At 39.6% G+C, this 27042-nt stretch overlaps 1 protein-coding gene across 1 annotated transcript in view; it reads left to right on the forward strand.

Annotated features, from left to right (window-relative positions):
- The window catches only part of PLD5 (phospholipase D family member 5), a 415451-nt gene that overhangs the window by 274769 nt on the left and 113640 nt on the right, over nt 1–27042 (forward strand). Inside the window, exon 4 of the mRNA XM_018060274.1 lies at nt 7156–7267. Coding sequence (XP_017915763.1) covers nt 7156–7267 — 112 coding nt within the window. The remainder of the gene's footprint in view (nt 1–7155; nt 7268–27042) is intronic.

Below are 27042 nucleotides of genomic sequence, written 5' to 3' on the forward strand. Positions count from 1 at the left end.
CCCTTCTCTAGGTAAAATCCTTCAGGGGTCCACACGTCTTTTCAGATGATGTGTAGACGCTTTGCCCAGGCTTACAAGACCCTTTGTGATGTGCTCCTACTTAGGTCCCTGCCACAGACCTCCACCCAGAATATTTTTTCTTTCTTCCTCCTTTTGAGGGAACTTTCCTTGCATGTCTCAGATGGGTTATTAGTGTTCTTGCTGTATTTCCTCTAGGCCTGTACCTTGTCCACCTACCATCTGACACATCTTTTTATCATGTATCTCCAACACATATTAAAGTCCCTGGTACATAGCATACATCTAGTAAATGAATTTGCTCAAAAGACTCTCTTCTTTGTCTTGACAGTATTTGAGAGTAAAAGTTGACACTAACAAATATATGTCAGTCACATATCTGTGTTCAGACCTCTGGCAGACTTCGTATATTTCAGTAAATATAATAGATAAATAAGAAAATTTAGTAAGTGTTCTAAACTGTAAACAGCTCTTTTTTCAGTAAATGCAGTACCCCAAATTTTTGATTGCACCGGGTCTTCGTTGCACTGCAGGTGGGCTTTTTCTAGTTGCAATGAGTGGGGCTACTCTCTAGTTGGGGTGCGCAGGCTTCTCCTTGTGGCTTCTCTTGCTGTGGAGCATAGACTCTAGGGCACATGGGCTGCAGTAGTTGCAAAACACGGCTCTAGGGCTTGGTTCAGTCATTGTGATGCATGGGCTTCCTTGCTTTAAGGCATACAGGATCTCCCTGGACCAGGGCTCAAACCTGTGTCCCCTGTATTGGCAGGCAGACTCTTGAGCACTGGACCACCAGGAAAGTCCTGATTTAAACTTTTTATCCCGTGTGTGTGTTTGTACTTATACAATCATAAGTATACACACACGCTTTGGTGCCTTTGTTTCTTTGGGATGGGCCTCTAGATATGAGATTCCTGAGTGGAAGAAAAGCAGTATGTTAGAGTACTCTTTCCCAAAATTGTTGACAAGAGAATATGCTGCCCCTCATAAATTATTTCTCAATCTCTTTGAGTACAAAAAGAGATCTCATTATTGTTTTGCATTGTGCTTTGCTTGTTGACATAGAGCATCTCTTTATGTTTGCTAGCCATGTAGGCTTGTTCTTCTTCGACTTTTTTTTTCCTAATCCTTCCCACCAAGAAATTTAATACCACAGATATATTACATATTTACTGTATGTATACCTGTGTTTTATTAATAAAAAAGTGTAACTTTCATTTTCACATACATCTCTACTCTCACACAGGAAGGAATCAATTGTTAGTCCCTTTAGGGTAATAACACCCCTATAGGGAATGCGTGTAATAGATTCTTAGTAGGCCTTCTCCTAAAATGTGTCTCTTGTAAGAATTCTTAATTAGCAAATACATCAAACACATATCCATCTCACCCTGCTAACCAATTATTTCTTCCCACCATCTTCCTTCTTGGCTTTTAGTGTTATTTACTATTTGGTTAGAGCCCTTCATTGCATATGTTCCTCATATGGGTTATATAGTAATACAGTCTCTAAACCTGTATATATCTGAAAGTATTTTTTCCCTTCATGCTGGCAGTAAAATTCTTGACTAGGTAAAACACTCCTGGGCGTCACTCTTTTTCTTCCATAGTTTCTCACCACCAAATGCTGGTTTAGTGTTGCCAACATTTTAGCTCCATGCTAATCTGATCCATTTTCCTTAATAGTTACCTTTTTGTTTTGTTTTGTTTTGTTTTTGGCCAGGCATTTGTAAGAATTCCTCTCTTTCCTTGGTGTTGATTAATTTTACAGAATGTGCCTATATGTGACTTTCCACATTATATTTGCTTCTGTCTTCAGTTATCTTTTTGACCCATAAATCTATTTCTTTTCTCAAGTTAGACACATTTTTCTTCTTTTATTGCAAACCCCTCCTTTTTGTCTCTTTTTCTTTTCCAATACACCTATAAGCCACATGATGCGTGTGTGTGAGCTAAGTCACTTCAGTTGTGTTTGACTCTTTGTGACCCCATGGACTGTAGCCCGCCAGGCTCCTCTGTCCATAGGATTCTCCAGGCGAGAATATTGGAGTGGGTTGCCGTGCCCTCCTCCAGGGGATCTTCGCGACCCAGGGATTGAACCCACGCCTCTCATGTCTCCTGCATTGGCAGGTGGGTTCTTTACCACTAGCACCACCTGGGAAGCCCTAGCCACATGGTATATATCTTCAATTTATCCATCTCCCTTTTCTCCCCTTGTCACCATATGTTTCCGTGTATGTGTGTGTGCCTGCTTGTCTGGGCTTTGATATATTTATTCCATTTCATCTTTGGGCCACTGATTTGGGTCTCAACAGTATTCTTTAATTACTTTTCTAATTTAGCTCTAAAATTGTAGAGTGTTAGTCCAGCCATGTCTGACTGTCCTTGAGTACTCATATTGTGTCTTAGCTCCACCTCCTGTCTTCCTGAGTGGCCAGTGCCCATTGTGTCCAAGCATCTCTCTTGATGGATCCTATCAAGTGTGTTGGTGTTTGATTTTATCAGCTTATTAATGGCTTTCTTTCAGGTGAAGGAAGGGCTGTATTAGATGGTTAACCTGTCTATCACAGGTCAATTGAAGAACATCTTCCCTCCCTGCCGCCACCCCCTATAGTACTTCACATTCCCAGCCCCAGGCCTTGAGATTTGCCCCAGCTCCTGTGTAGTCTCCTGGAGAACAGGAGCACTTGGTCATTCATGTTAGACAGGGACTGACTCTGCAGGTACGTTGGTATCCAGAACCTGACTCTGCTGGTTGTTAAATGCCTTCCAGCCCCAGAACTGCCTAGTTCAAAGGAGTTAGATATACTGGAGCTGGGAGGGAAAGGAGAGGAAAAGACTTGGATATAACTTTCTTTCAGATACCCCTTATGAAAGAAAGAATACCCCTTTAACATAAAGTGGTCATATAGAGAAAATTATAGTAAATCAGCATATAGAAAATCAGCATCACTTAATTTTCTTGGGCCTGATTATCCTTATCTATGAAGTGGGGAGACTGGTAGATCATTGATCCCAAAGGTATCTTCCAGCTCTGACATTCTCAATTTCAGTATTCTAATGATTCTGCATCAGTATGATAAAGGGGTGAGGTTCAGTGGTTTTACAGCTGTTTTCTGTGGAGCCCTGGGGAAATGCGCAAGAGGACAGAGATGGATTGATGGAGATGCTTGGCTTAAGTTTTCATTTAAATGAAGAGTTTAACTGTTAAAACAAGTTTGAAAACCATCACCATATTCTATATCATCTCCAGAATTAATCTTACAGAGCATGACTTTATTCTGATTTATCTTTGGTATTTTTGTTTTTCCCCCTTCACATTTTATTGTGGAATTTTATCCTGTCCATGAATTGTTTTGGGTCAACAGAAATTGGCAGGATTTATAACCTCTATTCTCTTGGGTTAAGCAGTCTCTTCAGAGCCACAGAGGGGCTGAACTGGATCTCTGTCCTTGGGGTACCACTCCCTCCCTCTCCAGGACAGTACTGTCTATCATAAGGTTTTAGCAGATTAAAAAAAAAAAGGCTTAAAGTAGGTCAATGTGCCTGAGCCACTAGCTATCTTCAAGATGATTTATTTGAGTTTAAAATGTTGGCTGATGTATCTCACCAGAAAGAGCGAGTCTTTAAAATACTGATGTTTAAAAGCCAAAGGGGCTTTTGTTATTTCTTTATGAAAACATGATGAGTAAATTTAACTCAGAAAGCAATAGTCTTAACTGCAGATCTCAGCATAGAATAAGTGTTTCATACCTTTTGAAGTAATTATATTTTGAATGTCATAGCAAAAACGTGTGGACTGGGAGGTAAGACACTGAAAACAGGAGAAATTTAATAGAAATTCTGCCTCAAGCCCAGGTACAGAAATTCTACCCCAGCACAAGTTTATTACAAGTGACCACTATAATTAAAAATTTTAAGAATCCTTGGTGTAAGTAATCAGCACATATGATAGGCTACCCACTCCAGTATTCTTGGGCTTCCCTGGTGGCTCATATGGTGATGGGTTCGATCCCTGGGTTGGGAAGATCCCCTGGAGAAGGGAAAGGCTACCCAGTCCAGTATTCTGGCCTGGAGACTTCCATGGACTGCATAGTCTATGGGGTCGCAAAGAGTCAGATGCAGCTGAGGGAAAAGGGCTTCCCTGAGCTATCAGGGAAGTAAAAATAAGGCTTACTTAATGATAGTCTGCCACTATCTGTAACTTTTGGAGTTTCAATTTTCATTCGTGTTTGAGAGTTCTGGTTTTTATTTTAAATCTCACAAAAATCACACAGTGGGAATCACTTTAAGGCACACAGCCAGAAATACAGATAGGTTAGAAGATCTCCTGTGTTTTGTTTTTGCTAAATATATTGTTAACTAAGAACAACAACAACAAAAAGTTTGTTTAAAAATACTGGCTCACTAACCATGGGGACTCACAGAACACACAAAGTACATGTGCCCTTTCCCTGTGTGAAAGTGAGAAATACAAACATTTATGTGACTGTGAGATGGCCATGCGTCTAGGCTCTAGAAATCTGGGCTATGCAGGCATCAGCCAGCCTTCAAGGGTGTATGACAAGAGTGTAGCAACTTGGCAGAGTGACAAAGCTAACAGAGAGGAGGTCGTGCTGGTGGCAGGCAGCTTGGCAGAAAGTCCCACAAAGTCCCACCAAGGGCGTCTTCCCTTACACCCAGTGTCAGAGCCTCTCACTGCCAAGCCCTCACTTCTCCATAGTAAATTTGAAATTTATATGGACCCTGAAATCAGCAAATCAGCAACTGTTTCTTCCCTATCCATCTCCCTCTGCCTCCTTATATCTCCTTCTCTCTCCCTCTCCCCTCTTACTTCTTTATTTAAAAAGCAATTTGCAACTACCTAATGCCCTCATTCGACATCCCTTATGGTGGCTCAGACGGTAAAGCATCTGTCTATGGTGCAGGAGACCTGGGTTCGATCCCTGGGTTGGGAAGATCCCTTGGAGAAGGAAATGGCAATCCGCTCCAGTACTATTGCCTGGAAAAGCCCATGGACAGAGGAGCCTGGTAGGCTACAGTCCATGGGGTCGCAAAGAGTTGGACACGACTGAGTGACTTCACGTTCACGTTCATTTTGTGGGGAGGCTGCCTCTAGGTTCTGCATGTGGAGTAATTTGGTCACTTTTTTCCAGGCTTATTTGTTTCTCATAATTTTATTTATTTGTTTGTTTTTGGCTGTGCTGAGTCTTCATTGCTGCATGCAGGCTTTTCTCTACTTGGGGGAAATGGAGGCTACTCTCTAGTTGCTGTGTGCAGGCTTCTGATTGCAGGCTTCTGTTGAAGAGGATGGGCTCTAGGGCATGCAGGCTTCAGTAGCTGTGGCACGTGGGTTCAATAGTTGTGGTTCCCAGGCTCTCAAACAAGGCTCACTCTGTGGTGATCTTTCCCGACCAGGGATCAAAGTCCTGGGATCTTCCCCGACCAGGCATCAAAGTCGTGTCTCCTACATTGGCAGGTGGATTCTTTACCACTGAGCTACCAGGGAAGCCAAATTTGGTCACTTTTAGTGAGTTCTTTTTGGGGCAACCTTTACCAGCACGGTTAGACAAAAAGGAAACTTCCATGCCTGGTACTGGGTGCAACTCCTCCATCCTCAAACGTGGGGGGATTTTGGATCTTAGGCGATACTGCACCAGCTCCAGGCAGGAGATGGCTGGATTATGCCAGACACTCCTCCCTGCAGTCAGCTGGCACCCTAGCACAGGCATACCAGCCCTTTGCTCCTTCACATTCCAAAGCTTTAGGGTTTTGATCTTTGGTCTTTTTCTTTTCTAAGACCCAATTGCAAGAATCACTGCTCTGCATCTCCATTCCATCCATTTACTTTCTTCAAATTCTTTCTCCATAATCACTATCAGTACTCTATTCTAATCAAAGTAAGATAAAACTTTACCACTTGGGGGCCATTAAGACTGAAGCCTTATTGCCTGTTTAGCCTATGAGGGCTTTTGAGTTTGTGGCTGAATAACACAAACCTGAAAAACCAATAAAGGAAGACCAGTTCCCTCTTATGATAAGGAGAAGGAGTCTATGAAAACACTATGGAAAAGAGAAAATAAACAGGATAACATTGCAATCCACTCACTTGCGATGATGTAATGAACCCACCACTATGCAGAGTCTCCCTGAGATTGATTTAAAAATTTTATTTTTTACTATAAAAATTATGTTTGTGAAATCTAATAAAGAAAACCTTTATTTTTTTTTTCAGTTTTTTTAGGCTAGGGTAATAATTATAGATTTCTAGTTGAATTCCATAAAACATAAATTTGAAATGAGAAAGTGAATTTAGGTAAATCCCTCATAAGTAGTGAAAGTGAAAGTCACTCAGTTATATCCAACTTTTTGTGACCCCATGGACTGTATAGTCGATGGAATTCTCCAGGCCAGAATACTGGAGTGGGTAGCCTTTCCCTTCTCCGGGGAATCTTCCCAACCCAGGGATTGAACCCAGGTCTCCCACATTACAGGCGGATTCTTTACCAGCTGAGCCACAAGGGAAACCTGGCGGGCTCCAGCCCATGGCGTCACAAAGAGTCGAACATGACTGAGCGACTAACACTGGATAAGTAGTCATGATTCCCCCCATAATAGCTAACACTTAAAGGATACTTACCTACTAGTAACCCTTAATCCTCACAAAAACCCTTTAAAGTAAATATTAATATTATTGGCATTTCACTGAGGAAGAAAGTGAAATTCATTTCACTGAATTAAGAAACAATTTGTAAATTGGAAAATCAGCTGGAATCTGGGTCTTTCTGGGCCCAATCACAACTGTTTAATATTCTCTGCCTCTTCATGTGTAGATACTTAAGAGTTCATGAAAAAGTAAAAAAAAAAAAAAAAAAAAGAGTAAATTTGCATTGTAGCATTGAAATGATTATTGCAATAATTGTTGAGTTGCACAGTACTCAGAAAAACAATGTAATCTGTGTTTGTACTATACTCCATTTCTATAAACTCTTTTGAAAAAATTTTCCATGAATACCAAGTGCTGAAGTGCTTGCCTTTTAAAATTTGAATGAATAGTTTTAATTTTCAATGTTTATTTATTCCTATTTAAAACAGCATAATTTTAGGTTTTCTGACTTTGGTTCTGAATGTTTTTTCTAGGGTCAACGTCTTTTCGAAAAGTTGCTCCAACTGACTTCTCAAAGTATTGAAATCAAGCTAGTGAGTGATGTAACAGCTGATTCAAAGGTATTAGAAGCCTTGAAATCAAAGGGTAAGGCCAAGGTTGACATGGTACTCTACCTCTGGGTGTTCTGTTCCAGTACATTTAATTCTATTTAGAGTAGTACATGATTTCTTTATACACAATTTCTTTATAATCAACACACTTGACTTAGTACACTTCTTGTTTGTCCTTTGAAAAACAGCCTGATTAAAGCCTTTAAATGAGAGAACTAATTAATCAATTCTACTGGGATTTTTAAAATATTGTTGTTGCATATTAGCTTATGCAAAGTACTCTACTGGCCATTAGATGATAATTAACTAGAAAGAAGAATCTTTCCCTCTGTAAACACTTCAGTGATGTGATTAGAGAGAAGAGCCACTTCTATCAGAACAAACATTGGATTTCTGGTTTTCTCTTGACCGTTAGATGGACGTTCTCTTTGTGCTACATATATTGTTTGAAATAATATAGTCAGAGGTAGGAGTCTATGAGTCACCGCCTTATTCACGACTTTTAAGGTAATTCTGCAGGAGACTGTCATTTGTTTGGTCACTTTACAATTTGCTTCACACTTTCTAAACACTGAGGATAGTCATGAAATAAATTTCTTCATTTTGCTGTATCTTTACTAACTGAACTCTCACTTATAGAGTTTTTTACTGATTTATAAAAAAAATACATATATATATATACTCTGAATTTGCTATGCAGACTGTAAGCCTGTGAACGACATATAATAAATGTCAGAAATTTATTATTAACAGAAATAACAGAACTATTTTAATGAACCATTTGAAATCTGTGTTGGAATACTTTGCTTTGGGGTATCTTTTATTTTTTTAGGGAGAGTTCCTAGGCTTTTGGTAAAGTTCCAGGAAGGTTTGTCCTGAATAGTTCACAAAAGACAGGTCAATGTAAGACTAGCCATGAGCAACTTCAGCTATGAAGGAGTTCCTGAGGTTGGAAGTTAATCGAATCCATCCTTCCTCCCCTCCCCTGTCCTCGCCTTGGCAACCGCAGGCCTGTTCTCTGTGGCGGTAGGTGTTCACAGATAGGGTCGTTTGTGTCATATTCCAGATTCTGCATGAGAGTGAGATTGTGTAGTATTTGTCTTTTTCTTTCTGACTGACTCACTTCACTTAAATATGATAATCTCTAGTTGCATCCAGGAATCCTAATGAGCATTCTTTGGGCATTTTCAGATCATTTTGGCTTCCTCACCACAAAGAATTTACCAAACAGTAAATATTTAATTGGCATTTCCTTGTGATTAAATCTTACTCATCTAAGTCAGAACTTTAATATCTGCAAAGAGAATATCACACATTCATTTTCCTTAATAACTCTTTTTTAAAAATAAATCATTAATTATATTTTATTTCTCCATGATTGTTTAATAACTTGTGGTAAAAGAAGAAATGAAAATTGGCAATTATGTGTATTAGATAGTTCATTTTACTTTTCAAAACAGTTCAGATTTGGAGATCAGCAAGCTTTTCATAGTAACTAGTCTGATAAAACTCTAAAATATTACTTGAAAAAGAAAATATGGCTTTAGCTAGGATAAAATATTTTGATTTCAGGTTTATAAGCATATAAAAGATAGAGGTTGTTTCATATCAGAGGGGCAAACAGCTTTGAAATTAGACTGCTATCTCTTAATTCCTAATTTTAATTTCCAATTATCTGCTCAGAATTTTAGAAAAAAGATGACCACAGAATAGTTTAATAGTTGATAGAGCTACATCTGGGTGATGCTGTTTTTCTAGTGCCACAAATGCTAGCTATCTCATAGCAATACAATCTGTACATTTTAAGTATTGTACAAGTAGTACCAATTTCTCATTATTAATCAGTGTGTTCACAGAACACTTCATAATGTAAAACTTGACCTATAGAGAAAAATATGCAAAAATTTCTATTTGTCAGTGAAAGCTGTTTCTTTTTTTCCTCCAGTTTTATTGAGATATAATCAACAAATTTGGGTCAGGAAGGTCCCCTGGATGAGGGCATGGCAACCCACAGTATTCTTTCCTGAGAATCCCGTGGACAGAGGAGCCTGGCAGGCTGCAGTCCACAAGGTCACACAGAGTCGGACGTGACTGCAGTGACTTAACATGAATGCACACACATGCAATCAACAAATAAAATTATATACATTTAAATGGTACAATGTGGTGATTTAATATACATTGATGGTCTGAAATGATGACTGCATTAGGGTTAATTAACCACTTTACACAGTTACCTTTTTTTTTCTATTTTGTGGTGAGAACTCTTAAGATTTACTGTCTTTACCAAATTTCAAGTGTGCAATACAGTGTTATTACCTGTAGTCACTATGCTGTACATTAGATCTATAGAACTTACTCATATTTTTAAATTGAATTACAGTTGATCTACAATGTTGTGTTAATTTCTGCTGTACAACAAAGTGATTCAGTTACACATATATGTACATTCTTTCTACATTCTTTTCTATTATGATTTATCATAGGGTATTGAATATAGTTTCCTGTGATATATGGTAGAACCTTGTTTATCCATTCTATATGTAACAGCTTACATCTGCTCACCCCAACTTTCCAGTCCATCCCTGTCCCAACCCCACTTCCACCTTGGCAACCACAACTCTGTTCTGTATGACTGTGAGTGTATTTCTGTTTCATAGATAGGGTCATTCGTGTCACTCTTGAGATTCCACTTACAAGTGATATCGTATAGTATTTGTCTTTTTCTTCCTGACTTCACTTAGTTGATAACATCTAGTTGCGTCCATGGCTGGTGCAAATGACATTATTCCATTCTTTTTCACAGCTGAGTACTGTTCCACTGTATATACGTACCACGTCTTCTTTATCCGCTCATCTATCGGTGGGCATTAGGTTGTTTTCATGCTTTGGCTATTGTAAACAGTGTTGCTATGAGCAGAGGAATGCATGCCATTTTTTGAATTATAGTTTTGTCTGGGTATATATGCCCAGGAGTGGGATTGCTGGATCATATGGCAATTCTATTTTTAGTTTTCTGAGGAACTTCCATACTGTTTTCCATAGTGGCTGCACCAGCTTACATTCATACATTAGAGTTCATACATCTTATGAACAGCATAGGAAGATTCCCTTTGCTCCATACCCTTTCCAGCATTTCTTATTTGTAGATGTTTTAATGATGTCCACTCTGAGTGGTGTGATGTGGTACCTCAATTGTAGTTTTGATTTGAACTCTCTTAGTGGTGTTGAGCATCTTTTCATTGGCCATCTGAATTTCTTCTTGGAGAAATGTATATTTAGGACTTCTGCCCATTTTTCAATTATTTTTATTGCTGTTGTTATTGAGTTTTATGAGCTATTCATATATTTTGGAAATTAAGCTCTTGTTGGTTGCATCATTTGCCAATATTTTCTCTCATTCTTTTCATTTTGTTTATGGTTTCCTTTACTGTGTAAAAGCTTGTAAATTTAATTAGATCCCATATTTTAATTTTTGCTTTTATTTCCACTGCCTTGGGAGACTGACCTAAGAAAACATTGGTATAATTTATCTCAGAGAATGTTTTGCCTATGATTTCTTCTAGGAGTTTAATGGTGTCATGTCATATTTAAGTTGTTAAGCCTTTTTGAGTTTATTTTTGTGTATGGTGTGATTTTTGTGTATTGATTTACAAGCACCTGTCCAATTTGCCCAACATCACTTGCTGAAGAGACGTTTTCCCATTGTATATACTTACTTCCTTTGTCAAAGATTAATTGACTATAGGTGTGTGGGTTTATTTCTGAGTTCTCTGTTTTTGTGCCAGGACCACACCATTTTGATTACTATGCCTTTGTATTTAACAGCATTGTCTGAAGCCTGAGAGGGTTCTGCATCCTGCTTTAGACCTTAATCATCACTGGGGACTTCCCAGGTGGCACTAGGGGTAAAGAACCTGCATGCTACTGCAGGAGACATAAGAAACAAGGTTTCAATCCCTGAGTCCAGAAGATCCCCAGGAGGAGGGCATGGCAACCCACTCCAGTATTCTTGCCTGGAGAATCCCATGGACAGAGGAGCCTGGAGGGCTACAGTGCATAGGGTCACAGAGAGTCAGACACAACTGAAGTGACTTAGCACACGTGGATGCCTCTTATAACTGAAAGTTTGCACCCTTTGACCACCATCTCCCTATTTCTCCCAAACACACTCCCTCAGTCCCTGGTACCTATTGTTCTACTCTCTGTTTCTATGAATTTGACTTATTTATTTATTTATTTATTTATTTATTTATTTTAGGTTCCAGAGTTCAGTGAGACAATACAGTATTTGTCTTTCTCACGCTGGCTTATTTCAGTCAGAATAATGTCCTCTAGTTTCATCTGTGTTGTTGCAACAAGCAGGATTTCCTTCTCTCTCATGGCTGAGTAACATATTCCACTGTGTGTTTGTTTGTGTGTGTATGCATCTTCTTTATCCAGTCATCCATTAACAGACTCTTAGCTTTGATATATCTTTGTTAATGTGAACAATGCAACAATGAACGTGAAAGTGCAGATATCTCTTCAAGATACTGATTTTTGTTTCTGTTGGATATGTACCGAGAAGTGGGACTGCTGAATCATATGTTGGCTTTATTTTACGTTTATTTTTAGAAACCTCCATACTGTTTTTCATAGTGGTTGTACCAATTTACAGTCCAACAAACAGTACAAAAAGAGTTCCCTTTCTCTACATCCTCATCAACACCTACTCTTAACTTTTTTATAAGAGCCATCTTAATGCATGAAGTGACATCTTGTGGTTTTGATTTTCATTTCCTTCATGACTAGCAATGTTGAGCACGTTATCAGGTTCACTTCAGTTCAGTTCAGTGACTGAGTCGTGTCTGACTTTTTGTGACCCCATGGATTGCAGCATGCCAGGCTTCCCTGTCCATCACCAACTCCTGGAGCTTACTTAAACTCATGTCCATAGAGTCAGTGATGCCATCCAGCCATCTCATCCTCTGTTGTCCCCTTTTCCTCCTGCCTTCAACCTTTCCTAGCATCAAGGTCTTTTCAAATGAGCAGTTCTTTGTATTGGGTGGCCAAAGGATTGGAGTTTCACCTTCAGCATCACTCCTTCCAATGAATATTCAGGACTGATTTCCTTTAGGATGGACTAGTTGGAACTCCTTGCAGTCCAAGGGACTCTCAAGAGTCTTCTCCAACACCACAGTTCAAAAGCATCAATTCTTTGGCACTCAGCTTTCTTCACAGTCCAACTCCCACATCCATACATGACTACTGGAAAAACCATAGCTTTGACCAGATGGACCTTTGTTGGCAAAATAATGTCTCTGCTTTTTAATATGCTATCTAGATTGATCATAGCTTTTCTTCTAAGGAGCAAGTGTCTTTTAATTTTTGGCTGCAGTCACCATCTGCAGTGATTTTGGAACCAAAAAAAAAAAAGGTCTCTCATTGTTTCCCCATCTATTTGCCATAAAGTGATGGGACTGGATCCCATGATCTTAGTTTTCAGAATGTTGAGTTTTAAGCCAACTTTTTCACTCTCCTCTTTCACTTTCATCAAGAGGCTCTTTAGTTCTTCACTTCCTGCCATAAGGGTTGTGTCATCTGCATATCTGAGCTTATTGATATTTCTCCCAGCAATCTTGATTGGTACCTGTTAACAATTTGTTAACAATATGTCTTCTTTGGAGAAATCTCTATTCACGTCTTTTGCCTATTTTTTATTCAGGTTATTAGTTGGGTTTTTTTTTTCCACTGAGTTGTGTGAGTTTCTTATTTATGTATTTTATTGGATATATGGTTTGCAAATATTCTCTCCCATTCTGTAGGCTGCCTTTCCATTTGGTTGATTGTTTTCTTTCTGAAAGGAAGCTTTTTAGTTTGATGCTGATCCACTTGTTTATTTTTGTTTCTGTTGCCTGGCTTTTGGTGTCATATTAAAAAAAATCATTGGCCAGGCCAACGTCAGGATGATTTTTTCTATGTTACCTCCAGAGAGTTTGACAGTTGCAGATCTTACATTTAAGTCTCTAATCCATTTTAAGTTAATTTTTGTGAGTGGTGTAAGAGAGAAGTCCAGTTTCATTCTTTTGATAACACCTCTATTTTTAATTTTATGTTCTGATTTTCTTTTAGCCACATTATTAAAAAAGGAGGGGATGCTGTGTTCATTTTATCACATTCTAAGTGTGATTCTTACCAACAGTTATTTGAATTCAAGAAAGCTATATTCATTCATCATTGATAATCCATGTTTCTATTCTCACATTCATGGATTAGGTTTCCAAAACTTAAAAGGAATATATATGCCTAACTATGAGAATAAGGGCATTTGTAAATTTTAAAATTAATACAGGCGGCTCCTATTCCAACTTGGAAATTTTACACAGTAATTTTTTTAACTGCTTGCTCCTTAATTAGAGATCTCAAAAATAATTTGAGATTTTTATGCTTATTGAGACTTTTTAACTTAGGTTTTCTGGTTTATAATTATTCCAAACCTAATTGTACAAGTAGGTATGGTTGTATCTGTTAATTTCAGGTAACCTTAACAGGTGTATTTTATTAACTTCTCCGAAGAAAACTTTATATTATTCTGGCTTTCATTTCCACCCTTTGAGAGGTTGCCAATTTTGTAAAATCTCAAAGTTTTGTAAGGTCTTTTCTTGACAAAGTGAAGCACTGTCCTAGTGAATACTTCAGGGTGGGTTCCTTTCGGTAGAAGAGCGAGTTAAGCTGATCTGGTAATAATTGAGATAAAAGTCAAGGTGCCCTTGCTGTCACCCAGGTATGTTTTCATTTCACACCTTCTCAAAGTGGTTACCAGTTTTGCTTATGCTTGGGTGCATAAAGACTGGTGCCTTTGTTTAATTTATATCAGACAAAATTCATTGTAAGGAATCTGTCTTCTACTTTTCTTTACAGAATACAAGCAAGGCAGGAGCTTCTTTGAATGCATTGCTCCTTAATGATAATTAGAATAGTAATTAGCATAGCACATAGGAGCTTATACTTTGGTGTCATATAGACTCGTGTTAGAAATCTGGACTTGTCATTTACTGGTTGTCTGAGGAGGCCTTACAAATATCTGAGAAAAGAACAGAAGTGAAAGGAAAAGGAGTAAAGGAAAGGTGCACCATCTGAATGCAGAGTTCCGAAGATTGGCAAGGAGTGATAAGAAAGCCTTCCTAACTGATTAATGTAAAGACTAGAGGAAAACAATAGAAGGGGAAAGACTAGAGAGCTCTTCAAGAAAATTAGAGATACCAAGGGAACATTTCATGCAAAGATGGGTACAATAAAAGACAGAAATTGTATGAACCTAACAAAAGTAGAAGATACTAAGAAGAGGTGGCAAGAATACACAGAAGAACTATACAAAAGGGATCTTAATGACCCAGATAGTCACGATGGTGTGATCACTCACCTAGAACCAGACATCCTGGACTGTAAAGTCAAGTGGGGCTTAGGAAGCATCACTACGAATAAAGCTACTGGAGGTGATACAATTCCAGTTGAGCTATTTCAGATCCTAAAAGATGATGCTGTACAAGTACTGCAGTCAATATGCCAGTGAATTTGGAAAACTCAGCAGTGGCCACAGGACTGGAAAAGGCCAGTTTTAATTCTAATCCCAAAAGGCAATGCCAAAGAATGTTCAAACTACCACACAATGGCACTCATCTAACCCACAAGCAAAGTAATGCTCAAAATTCTCCAAGTGGGGATTCAAAAATATGTGAACTGAGAAATTCCAGATGTTCAAGCTGGATTTAGAAAAGGCATAGGAACCAGAGATCAAATTTCCAACATCGATTTGATCTTCAAAAAAGCAAGACGATTCCAGAAAAACATCTACTTGTGTTTCGTTGATTATGCTAAAGCCTTTGTGTGGCTCACAACAAACTGCGGACAATTCTGAAAGAGATGGGAATACCAGACCACCTGATCTGCCTCCTGAGAAATCTGTATGCAGGTCAAGAAGCAACAGTTAGAAACGGACATTGAACAATGGACTGGTTCCAGATTGGGAAAGGAGAACGTCAAGGCTGTATATTGTCACCCTGCTTATTTGACTTATATGCAGAGTACATCATGTGAAGTGCTGGTTGGATGAAGCACAAGCTGGAATCAAGACTGCTGGGTGAAATCTCAGATATGCAGATGACACCACTCTTATGGCAGAAAGTGAAGAGGAGCTAAAGATCCTCTTGATGAAGGTGAAAGAAAAAAGTGGAAAAATTGGCTTAAAACTTAACATTCAAAAAACGAAGATCATGGCATCTTGTCGCATCAGTTCAGTCCAGTTCAGTCACTCAGTCATGTCCGACTCTTTGTGACCCCATGAACCGCAGCACGCAGGCCTCCCTCTCCGTCACCAACTCCCAGAGTTTACTCAAACTCATCTCCATTGACTCAGTGATGCCATCTGACTATCTCATCCTCTGTTGTCCCCTTCTCCTCCTGCATTCAATCTTTCCCAGCATCAGGGTCTCTTCCAGTGAATCAGTTCTTTCACATGAGATGGCCAAAGTATTCGACTTTCACCTTCAGCAACAGCCCTTCCAATGACTATTCAGGACTGATTCCTTTAGGATGGACTAGTTGGATCTCCTTGCAGTCTAAGGGACTCTCAAGAGTCTTCTCCAACACCACAGTTCAAAAGCATCGATTCTTCGGCACTTAGCTTTCTTTATAGTACAATTCTCACATCCATACATGACCACTGGAAAAACCATAGTCTTGACTAGATGGACCTCTGTTGGCAAAGTAATGTCTCTGCTTTTTAATATGCTGTCTAGGTTGATCATAACTTTTCTCCCAAGGAGCAAGAGTCTTTTAATTTCATGGCTGCAATCACCATCTGCAGTGATTTTGGAGCCCCCCCCCAAAATAGTCTGCTACTGTTTCCACTGCTTATCCATCTATTTCCCATAAAGTGATGGGACCAGATGCCTTGATCTTTGTTTTCTGAATGTAGAGCTTTAAGCTAACTTTTTCACTCTCCTCTTTCACTTTCATCCAGAGGCTCTTTAGTTCTTCTTCACTTTCTACCATAAGGGTGATCTCGTCTGCATATCTGAGGTTATTGATGTTTCTCCCAGCAACCTTGATTCCAGCTTGTGCTTCATCCAGCCAAGCATTTCTCATGATGCACTCTGCATATAAGTTAAATAAGCAGGGTGACAATATACAGCCTTAACGTACTCCTTTTCCTGTTTGGAACCAGTCTGTTGTCCATGTCCAGTTCTAACTGTTGCTTTCTGACCTGCATACAGATTTCTCAGGAGGCAGGTGCTGGTCTGGTATTCCCATCTCTTTCAGAATTTTCCAGTTTATTGTGATCCACACAGTCAAAGGCATGGCATAGTCAATAAAGCAGAAATAGATGTTTTTCCGGAACTCTCTTGCTTTTTTGATGATCCAGTGGATTTTAGCAATTTGATCTCTGGTTCCTCTGCCTTTTCTAAAACCAGCTTGAACATCTGGAAGTTCACGGTTCACGTATTGCTGAAGCCTGGCTTGGAAAATTTTGAGCATTACTTTACTAGCGTGTGACATGAGTGCAATTGTGTGGTAGTTTGAGCATTCTGTGGCATTGCCTTTCTTTGGGATTGGAAAGAAATCTGACCTTTTCCATTCCTGTGGCCACTGCTGAGTTTTCCAAATTTTCTGGCACATTGACTGCAGTACTTGAACAGCATCATCATTTAGGATTTGAAATAGTTCATCACCTCCAGTAGCTTTGTTCGTAGTGATGATTCCTAAGGCACACTTGACTTCACATTTCAGGATGTTTGGCTCTAGGTGAGTGATCACACCATCATGATTATCTGGGTCATGAAGATCTTTTTTGCACAGTTCTTCTGTGTAATCTTGCCACCTCTTCTTAATATCTCCTGCTTCTGTTAGGTCCATACCATTTCTGTATTTCTTGAACCCATTTTTGCATGAATTGTTCCTTTGGTGTCTCTAATTTTCTTGAAGTCTTTCTCTAGTCTTTCCCATTCTGTTGTTTTCATCTATTTCTTTGCATTGATCTCTGAGGAAGGCTTTCTTATCTCTCCTTGCTATTCTTTGCAACTCTGCATTCAGATGGGTATATCTTTTCTTTTCTCCTTTGCTTTTCGCTTCTCTTCTTTTCACAGCTATTTGTAAGGCCTCCCCAGACAGCCATTTTGCTTTTTAGCATTTCTGTTCCATGGGGATGGTCTTGATCCCTGTCTCCTATACAATGTCACGAACCTCCATCCATAGTTCATCAGGCACTCTGTCTATCAGATCTAGTCCCTTAAATCTATTTTTCACCTCCACTGTATAATCATAAGGGAATTGATTTAGGTCTTACCTGAATGGTCTAGTGGTTTTCCCTACTTTCTTCAATTTCAGTCTGAATTTGGCAATAAGGTGTTCATGATCTGAGCCACAGTCAGCTCCTGGTCTTGTTTTTGCTGAATGTATAGAGCTTCTCCATCTTTGGCTGCAAAGAATATAATCAGTCTGATTTCGGTGTTGACCATCTGGTGATGTCCATGTGTAGAGTCTTGTCTTGTGTTGTTGGAAGAGGGTGTTTGCTATGACCAGTGCATTCTCTTGGCAGAACTCTATTATCCTTTGCCCTGCTTCATTCTGTATTCCAAGGCCAAATTTGCCTGTTACTCCAGGTGTTTCTTGACTTCCTACTTTTGCATTCCAGTCCACTATAATGAAAAGGACATCTTTTTTGGGTGTTAGCTCTAAAAGGTCTTGTAGGTCTTCATAGAACCGTTCAACTTCAGCTTCTTCAGCGTTACTTACTTTTGCATTCCAGTCCCTGGCCCCATCACTTCATGGCAAATAGATGGAGAAACAGTGAGAAACTTTATTTTCTTGGGCTCCAAAATCACTGCAAATGGTGACTGCAGCCATGAAATTAAAAGACGCTTGCTCGTTGGAAAAAAAGCTGTGCGAACCTAGATAGCTTATTAAAAAGCAGAGACATTACTTTGCCAACAAAGGTCTGTCTAGTCAAAGCTACAGTTTTTCCAGTAATCATGTATGGATGTGAGAGCTGGACTGTAAAGAAGACTGAGCACCAAAGAATTGATGCTTTTGAACTGTGGTGTTGGAGAAGACTCTTGAGAATCCCTTGGACTGCAAGGAGATCAAATCAGTCCATCCTTAAGGAAATCAGTCCTGAACTTTGGCCACCTGATGTGAAGATCCAGCTCATTAGAAAAGATCCTGATGCTGGGAAAGATTAAAGACAGGAGGAGAAGGGGTGACAGAGGACAGGATTTTTGGATGGCATCACTGACTCAATGGACATGAGTTTGAGCAGGCTCTGGGAGTTGGTGAAGGGCAGGGAAGCCTGGCGTGATGCAGTCCTTTGGGTCTCACGACTGAGTAACTGAACAGTAGCATTTACTGTGTTATGTAACATTAGCCAAATTGCTCACTTTTTCTGAACTTCAATGTCTCTTTCAGTAAACTCAGAATAATGTTAATTTTTTGAGGGCTGTGTGCTGTGTGCTTGGTTGCTTTCAGTCATGTCCAACTCTGCATCCCCATGGCTCTTCTGCCAGGGATTTTCTGGCCGGATTTTCTTCTCCTCCTTCGGGCTCCTCTGTCCATCTGATTTTCCAGGCAAGAATACTGGAGTTGTTGGCCATTTCCTCCTTTAGGGGATCATCCTGACCCAGGGATTGAACCTGCATCTCCCTTGTCTCCTGTGTTGCAGGCATATTCTTTACCTGCTAACTCATCAGGAGAAATAAATTAGATTAAAAGCATCAGAGGCAGGTATATAGCTCATCAGTTCAGTTCAGTTCTTCAGTCATGTCTGACTCTTTGCGACCCCAAGAAACACAGCATGCCAGGCCTCCCTGTCCATCACCAACTCCCAGAGTTCACTCAAACTCATGTCCATCGAGTCGGTGATGCCATCCAGCCTTCTCATCCTCTGTCATCCCCTTCTCCTCCTGCCCTCAATCCCTCCCAGCATCAGGGTCTTTTCCAATGAGTCAACTCTTCACATCAGGTGGCCAAAGTATTGGAGTTTCAGCTTTACCATCAGTTCTTCCAATGAACACCCAGGACTGGTCTCCTTCAGAATGGACTGGTTGGATCTCCTTGCAGTCCAAGGGACTCTCAAGATCTTCTCCAACACCACAATTCAAAAGCATCAATTTTCGGCACTCAGCTTTCTTCACAGTCCAACTCTCACATCCATACATGACTACTGGAAAAACCATAGCCTTGACTAGACAGAACTTTGTTGGCAAAGTAATATCTCTCCTTTTCAGTATGCTATCTATGTTGGTTATAACTTTCCTTCCAAAGAGTGTGTGTCCTTTAATTTCATGGCTGCAATCACCATCTGCAGTGATTTTGGAGCCCAGAAAAATAAAGTCTGACACTGTTTCCACCGTTTCCCCATCTATTTCCCATGAAGTGATGGGACCAGATGCCATGATCTTCGTTTTCTGAATGTTGAGCTTCAAGCCAGCTTTTTCACTCTCCTCTTTCACTTTCATCAAGCTTTTTAGTTCCTCTTCACTTTCTGCCATAAGGGTGGTGTCATCTGCATATCTGAGGTTATTGATATTTCTCCCAGCAATCTTGATTCCAGCTTGTGCTTCTTTCAGAGCAGCGTTTCTCATGATGTACTCTGCATAGAAGTTAAATAAGCAGGGTGGCAATATACAGCCTTGACGTACTCCTTTTCCTATTTGAAACCAGTCTGTTGTTCCATATCCAGTTCTAACTGTTGCTTCCTGACCTGCATATAGGTTTCTCAAGAGGCACATCAGGTGGTCTGGTATTCCCATCTCTTTCAGAATTTTCCACAGTTTATTGTGTCCACACAGTCAAAGGCTTTGGCATAGTCAATAAGGCAGAAATAGATGTTTTTCTGAACTCTCTTGCCTTTTCAATGATCCAGCAGATGTTGGCAATTTGATCTCTGGTTCCTCTGCCTTTTCTAAAACCAGCTTGAACATCAGGAAGTTCACGGTTCACGTATTGCTGAAGCTTGGCTTGGAGAATTTTGAGCATTAGTTTACTAGCGTGCTGCTAAGTTGCTTCAGTTGTGTCCGACTCTGTGCAACCCCATAGACGGCAGCCCACCAGGCTCCCCCGTCCCTGGGATTCTGCAGGCAAGAACACTGGAGTGGGTTGCCATTTCCTTCTCCAATGCAGGAAAGTGAAAAGTGAAAGTGAAGTCGCTCAGTCATGTCCTCTCTTAGCAACCCCATGGACTGCAGCCTACCAGGCTCCTCTATCCATGGAATTCTTCAGGCAAGAGTACTGGAGTGGGTTGCAATTGTGCAGTAGTTTGAGCATTCTTTGGCATTGCCTTTCTTTGGGATGGAATGAAAACTGACCTTTTCTAGTCCTGGTAAACAGTTAATCAATGATGTACAACTCTAGCCTCTGTCTCTTACCCAGGTATGTTATTTTGTATGTATGTGTTTGACCTGTGAGCCCCTAAGTCCATGCAGACAGAAATCATTCACTTCCCTAAAGCACACACCCAGCACTATGATTTTTCTGATAGGAAGACCTCATTCTTATCACATGATGCAAGTCATTCTTGGGAATGCAGCTGATGTATTTGCCTTAATGCCTGTGCAGTAACTCAGGTTGTGATAGAAAAATTTCAGCTGACAACACCAAACCCACTCCATCCTTATTTTTAGTCTCTTTTCAATCTACTCAGATAGGTTGAAATTCCATGGGTTTAAGCTTTAAGAAGGGGTCATCTGATGCCTATAATATAATTTTATCAGTCATACATTTGCTCTAGAATATAAACAGTGCTGAAGCTTTTATTTTATCTCTAATACATAAGAATGTTGACAGATACAGCATTTTTAAGGGAAGTTTTATGCATATTGAGCCTTGTGATGTTATAAAAGTAAGAAGATTGTATCTGTTTGATCTAGTGATGACTTTATGCATTTCTATTCAATAGATACTAGAATTTGGAGAGGATATCCTTTAAGAGATATAAAAACATAGCAATTTATATAAGTATAAACAAAGGAATACATTTAAAAGTTCCTGAAAGCCATCTGACTCCTAGGGATCCTGTGACCATCATCTCCAGCCATTCGTGTATCAGTTCTCCGAAAGAGACCAAAACACAGGTTTTCCTCTTTGGTCTGCTACTCACTGACTTTGAGCAGTACCTGCTGTGCTTCAAGTAGCCATGTAGAGAATAGTCATGGAATACACAAGTGCATGATGTCTTTTACTTCTGAGACTTTGTTTCTGTGTTTAATCGTAACATCCTAAATACACTTACTTAAAAAAAAAATTATGTTGGAGCATAGTTGATTAACAATGTTGTATTTGTTTCAGGTGTACAGCAAAGTGATTCAGTTATACATTACAGATGTAATTCGTTTCCCATCTAGATTATTACAGAATATTGAGCAGTGTTCCCTATGCTATAAAGTAGGTCTTTGTTGGTTATATATTTTATTTTATTTAAAGAATTTTAAAAATTCTATTTGTTTATTTTTGACTGTGCTGGGTCTTGTTCACTTTGCACAGGCTTTCTCTTGCAGCGAACGGGGCCTTCTCTTTGTTGCGATGCACAGGCTTCTCATTGCAGTGGCTTATCTTGTTGTGGAGCACAGGCTCTAGGTGTGTGAGCTTCCGTAGTTACAGCACGTGGGCTCGGTAGTTAGAACTCATGGGCTCTAGAGGTCAGGCTCAGTATGGTGGCTCACAGGCTTAGTTGTTCTGCAGCATGTGGAATCTTCCCAGACCAGGGATCAAACCCACGTCTCCTGCATTGGCAGGTGGATTTTTTCCACTGCACCACCAGGGAAGTCCTGGTTATCTATTTTAAGTATAGCAGTGTATATATGTCAATCACAAACTCCCAGTCTATCTCCCCTTGCAGCCCTTTCCCCCTGATAACCGTTAAGTTTATTCTCTGAGAGTCTGTTTTCTGTTCTGTAAATATGTTCATCTGTATCATTTTTTAGATTCTGCATATAAGCAATATCATATATTTGTTTTTCTCTGACTTACTTCACTTGGTATGATAATCTCCAGATCCTGCTTTTAAAATCAACGCTGTAAAAAGTAGTGTGGGTTAAGATGCACAGCACTATTTCTGTTGTTTCTAGCATTCTGCTCAGCATGAACCTTTATAATTGCTTGCTGTTTATCTGCCCCCTTCTTTCCTACCATGTTTTATCTTTTTGTAAATTACTTTTCTCCCAGCCCTTCCTCATGCCTTGGTGGGTCTGCTAACTTTCTCCTCTCTCATCTATAACAGGTTATTCCATATATTCACAGCTCCTTTCAAGTCTTCTAACCATTTTTTTTTTTAATTAAGCATAACAAGCAAACAAACTGGAGGCTGCCAAATTGGGCATCTCTTAACACCATACTTCGTGCCAATAAACTTACCTACTTTCATGCTCATCTTCACCTCCTTTCCTTCAGTCTCCAAAGAGGGGGTTCTTTGTTTCTCTTCCAACATTAACCCTGTCATCTGGCATCTGGTCCCACTTTATCAGGGATTTCCTTCCATCAGTTTTCCCACTCTCTTGCCTTTATAGTTACATTCTGCCTTTTAAGTCGTTCTCTCCCCTGGGCATAAAAACATGCTCATGTCGACTGGGGGCAAACAAAAAACAAGAGCTCAGTAATATCTAACCAGACCCCTCCACCTGCTGTTTCTCCTTTTTCCTTCCCTTTTCTCCATGTTTAGGGTTTTGCATGCTGTCCCCAGTTTCTTTATCCCCACCCCATGTAGTCCTCAAACTACGGCAGTCTGGGTTCTGCCCCAACTCTACTGAAGCTACCTTGTCAAAGTTACAAGGGACTTTGGGTTATTAGTCCCTGTGGAGCCATATTAGACATTACATGACCTATCTGTAGCTGTGGACACTGTATGCTACTCTTTCCTCTTCCTTGGACCTATCTAATCCCTTGCTTTTCGTGACTCTTCTCTCCTATGTCTCTGACTATTCCTTCTCAGTCTCCTTTGCTGACTTTGAATACTCTATCTTGTTCTTAAATTTTGGCCTCTTCTCTTTCTTATCCTCTTCTTTTCCATTCAATTTCCATTTTCCTCCTGTGTTGATTGCTTCTTCATCTGTGGCATCATTCATCACCTATATGCTGATAGCTGATTATTTCTCCTAAGCCCCATTTTCGTATTTTTAGCTACAAAGTTAACATTTCTACTTGGATATTCTTAAAATATTTCAAAATCAACTTATGCAAAATCGAATCAATGCAACACCCCTACCCTGATCCTAATGTTCTTTTTCCTTTATATTGGATCTATATAGATGGCATAACATTTCCTTGCACTGGTCCCAAAAAGGAACCTTAATTTATCTTTGACTCCTTTTTTCACTAACGTCTAAAATCAAATCTGTGTGTACCAGTGTAAAATCAAACCAGTGTACAATCTTACATCTCTGGAAGCTGTTCCCTTTTCCACCTCTACAATTACTACTTTAATTTAGGCCTTTGTCATTTCCCTCTTAAATGACTGCTGCTGCTGCTGCTAAGTTGCTTCAGTCGTGTCCAACTCTGTGCAACCACATAGATGGCAGCCCACCAGGCTCCCCTGTCCGTGGGATTCTCCAGGCAAGAACACTGGAGTGGGTTGCCATTTCCTTCTCCAATGCATGAAAGTGAAAAGTGAAACTGAAGTCGCTCAGTCGTGTCTAATGACATTCTAACAGTTTTTCCTGGACTTCCCAGGTGGTGCTGGTGGTAAAGAACCTGTCTGCCTGTGCAGGAGACCTAAGAGACGTGGGTTTGATCCCTGGGTCAGGAAGGCCCCCTGGAGGAGGGCATGGCAACCCACTCCAGTATTCTTGCCTGGAGAATCCCATGGACAGAGGAGTCTAGCAGACTGGGAGTCTAATAGTCCATAGGGTCACAAAGAGTTGGACATGACTGAAGCGACTTAGCATGCACACACGCAACAGTTTTTTCCTGTCTCCATTCTTACTATATATCATTCACCACACAAAATTATTAAAAGACAAATTGAGGCATATTAAAAATTTTAAGAGTTTATTGAACAAATATTGATTGGAATTGAATAGCACCAAACTGGTAGTGGTGGGAGTGTTCTGCCAATCCTAGCCAGGGGATAGATAAGAGAGAAAGTTCAGAAGCAGAGAAAGGACATTATTTCATTGATTTTGGCTTAAAATATAGTTAGCTGCTTGTGATTGGTGGTCCTTGTCATCTTGATTTCATAACCATTAGGCCTTTACAGGCTTAAGTTTTCCTTGCTTCTGTAGCCACCACAGCATTAAAGCTGCCTTGGTCTAATAGCCTCCTTGTTTAATCATTTTAACAGAATGATGCTTCTAAAAATCAGCAAATTCCCCCACTCCTTCCTTCCTTAACATTTATCAGCACTGGCCATCACCATTTGTTAACATGTTCCAACATAGGACTTGTATGCCACTGATGGTATGTTAGGTGAGTTTAGGTCTTCCCAGACTTTAATATACTTTTAAAATGTGTGTTAGGATAAAATAATGAGTACATTAGTCTCATTTTCTGCATATCAATGCTTAAGACAAAGCTAAGTTAAAAAATAATGACTTGAAATTTTATTTAAATATAATTAAGTTACATAAGCACAGGTGAGAGACTGACTTGTTTTTGTTTTGTTAAAAAAAAAAAAAAAAAAACAGAACAGTCTGGAAATCAAATGGCAGCTTAGAAGAGAAATCCCCCTTCTGAGTTCCTTCTACATCCCTTCAGCCTGAGCCATGCCTTCTTTCTTTAGCCCTCAGGGCTTGCTGCTCTTCCAGCATTCACCACACTGCAATGCAGGTTTTTACTTACAGACTTTAAGCTCAGTGAAGACAAGGCAGAGACTTGATGCCTGACACATGTAGGCCATAAATAAATGCTCGTTGAATAAATACCACTTGCTTTGGGTGTGTGAGGCATCATATAGAGCAGCTTAAAGATGTTGCAGATTTCAGATTGAGTCTTGATTTTTGTAATATTAAGTATTCTAATTTTCTATGGAAAGGACTAGGTGATGTGGCAAGTTACTAAATTCAAAATTTGAAGATTTAGAAGAGTTGACAATTTTGTCTCACATGATTAAAACCTGCCAGGAAGTGAAGGGATAACATTCACTGTCACTACTGGAACTATATTAAAAAAGGAATTTCCTTGTGTTTAAAGCTTATGATGGTTCTCAAATGTTATGCTAACTAGTAAATAATGGTACAAACATTTTGAAAATACAAATGCTAGGTAAATGTTAATTTTCATAGAAATTTACATAGTACCTTTCTTCTGATAGAAAATAGTAAAAATTTTCTATCATTTGAAGATTGATACATTTGAAGGATTGATAAAATTCGAGCTACTTTGACTTCATGTCTGTTCCTTTAATAAGCTTGTGTGGAAATCAGAGATAGGAACACTATTTGAACGTTCTTTACCATTTGATCAGTTGGAGGATAGAGTAGGGACACAGAAGAGCACGTGTGGTTTGCTGGGATGTTCTGAGTACTTCTTTTATTCCATAATACATAGAGAGAAGCATTAAGTGATTTCCTTCTCAACAAAAAGTTGGCTGTTAATGTTTGATGTCCCTGCTCATAGTTTTTCACTGTTTTTCATCTATTTTGGAAAAGGGCTTGAAGGAGTGTGGACATACGTGATATTCTATAATTATTAAGGAGAAACTAGAAATGCGAAACGGTATAATAGTTGTCTGAGGAGGCCTTACAAATAGCTGAGAAAAGAAAAGACCCAAAGGCAAAGAAGAAATGGAAAGATACGTCCACTTAAATACAGAGTTCCAAAGAATAACAAGGAGAGACAAGAACACCTTCCTAAGTGATCAATGCAAAAAAAATAGAGGAAAACAACAGAATGGGAAAGACTAGAGATCTCTCCAAGAAAGTTAGAGATACCAAGGGAACATTTCATGCAAAGATGGGCACAATAAACGACAGGAATGGTATGGACCTAACAGAAGCAGAAGATATTAAGAAGAGGTGGCAAGAATACACAGAAGAACTCTACAAAAAAGATCTTCATGACCCAGATAATCACGATGGTGTGATCACTCACCTAGAGCAAGACATTGTGGAATATGAAGTCAAGTGGGCCTTAGGAAACATCACTATGAACAAAGCTAGTGGAGGTGATGGAGTTCCAATTGAGCTCTTTCAGATCCTGAAAGATGATGCTGTGAAAGTGCTGCACTTAATATGCCACAAATTTGGAAAACTCAGCAGTGGCCACAGGACTGGAAAAGGTCTGATTTCATTCCAGTCCCAAAGAAGGGCAATGCCAAAGAATGTTCAAACTACACACAATTGCACTCATCTCACATGCTAGCAAAGTAATGCTGAAAATTCTTCAAGCCAGGCTTCAGCATTACGTGAACCATGAACTTCCAGATGTTCAAGCTGGTTTTAGAAAAGGCAGAGGAACCAGAGATCAAATTGCCAAAATCCAATGGATCTTCGAAAAAGCAAGAGAGTTCCAGAAAAACATCTGCTTCTGCTTTATTGACTATACCAAAGCCTTTGACTGTGTGGATCACAACAAACTGTGGAAAATTCTGAAAGAGATGGGAATACCAGACCACCTGACCTGCCTCCTGAGAAATCTGTATGCAGGTCAAGAAACAACGGTTAGAACTGGACATGGAACAGACTGGTTCTGAATAGGGAAAGGAGTACGTCAAGGCTGTATATTGTCACCCTGATTATTTAACTTATATGCCGAGTACATGGATGGATGAAGCACAAACTGGAATGAAGATTGCTGGGAGAAATATCAGTAACCTCAGATACGCAGATGACACCACCCTTATGG

The sequence above is a fragment of the Capra hircus genome, chromosome 16, assembly GCF_001704415.2.
Source record: "Capra hircus breed San Clemente chromosome 16, ASM170441v1, whole genome shotgun sequence".
Classification (NCBI taxonomy): domain Eukaryota; kingdom Metazoa; phylum Chordata; class Mammalia; order Artiodactyla; family Bovidae; genus Capra; species Capra hircus.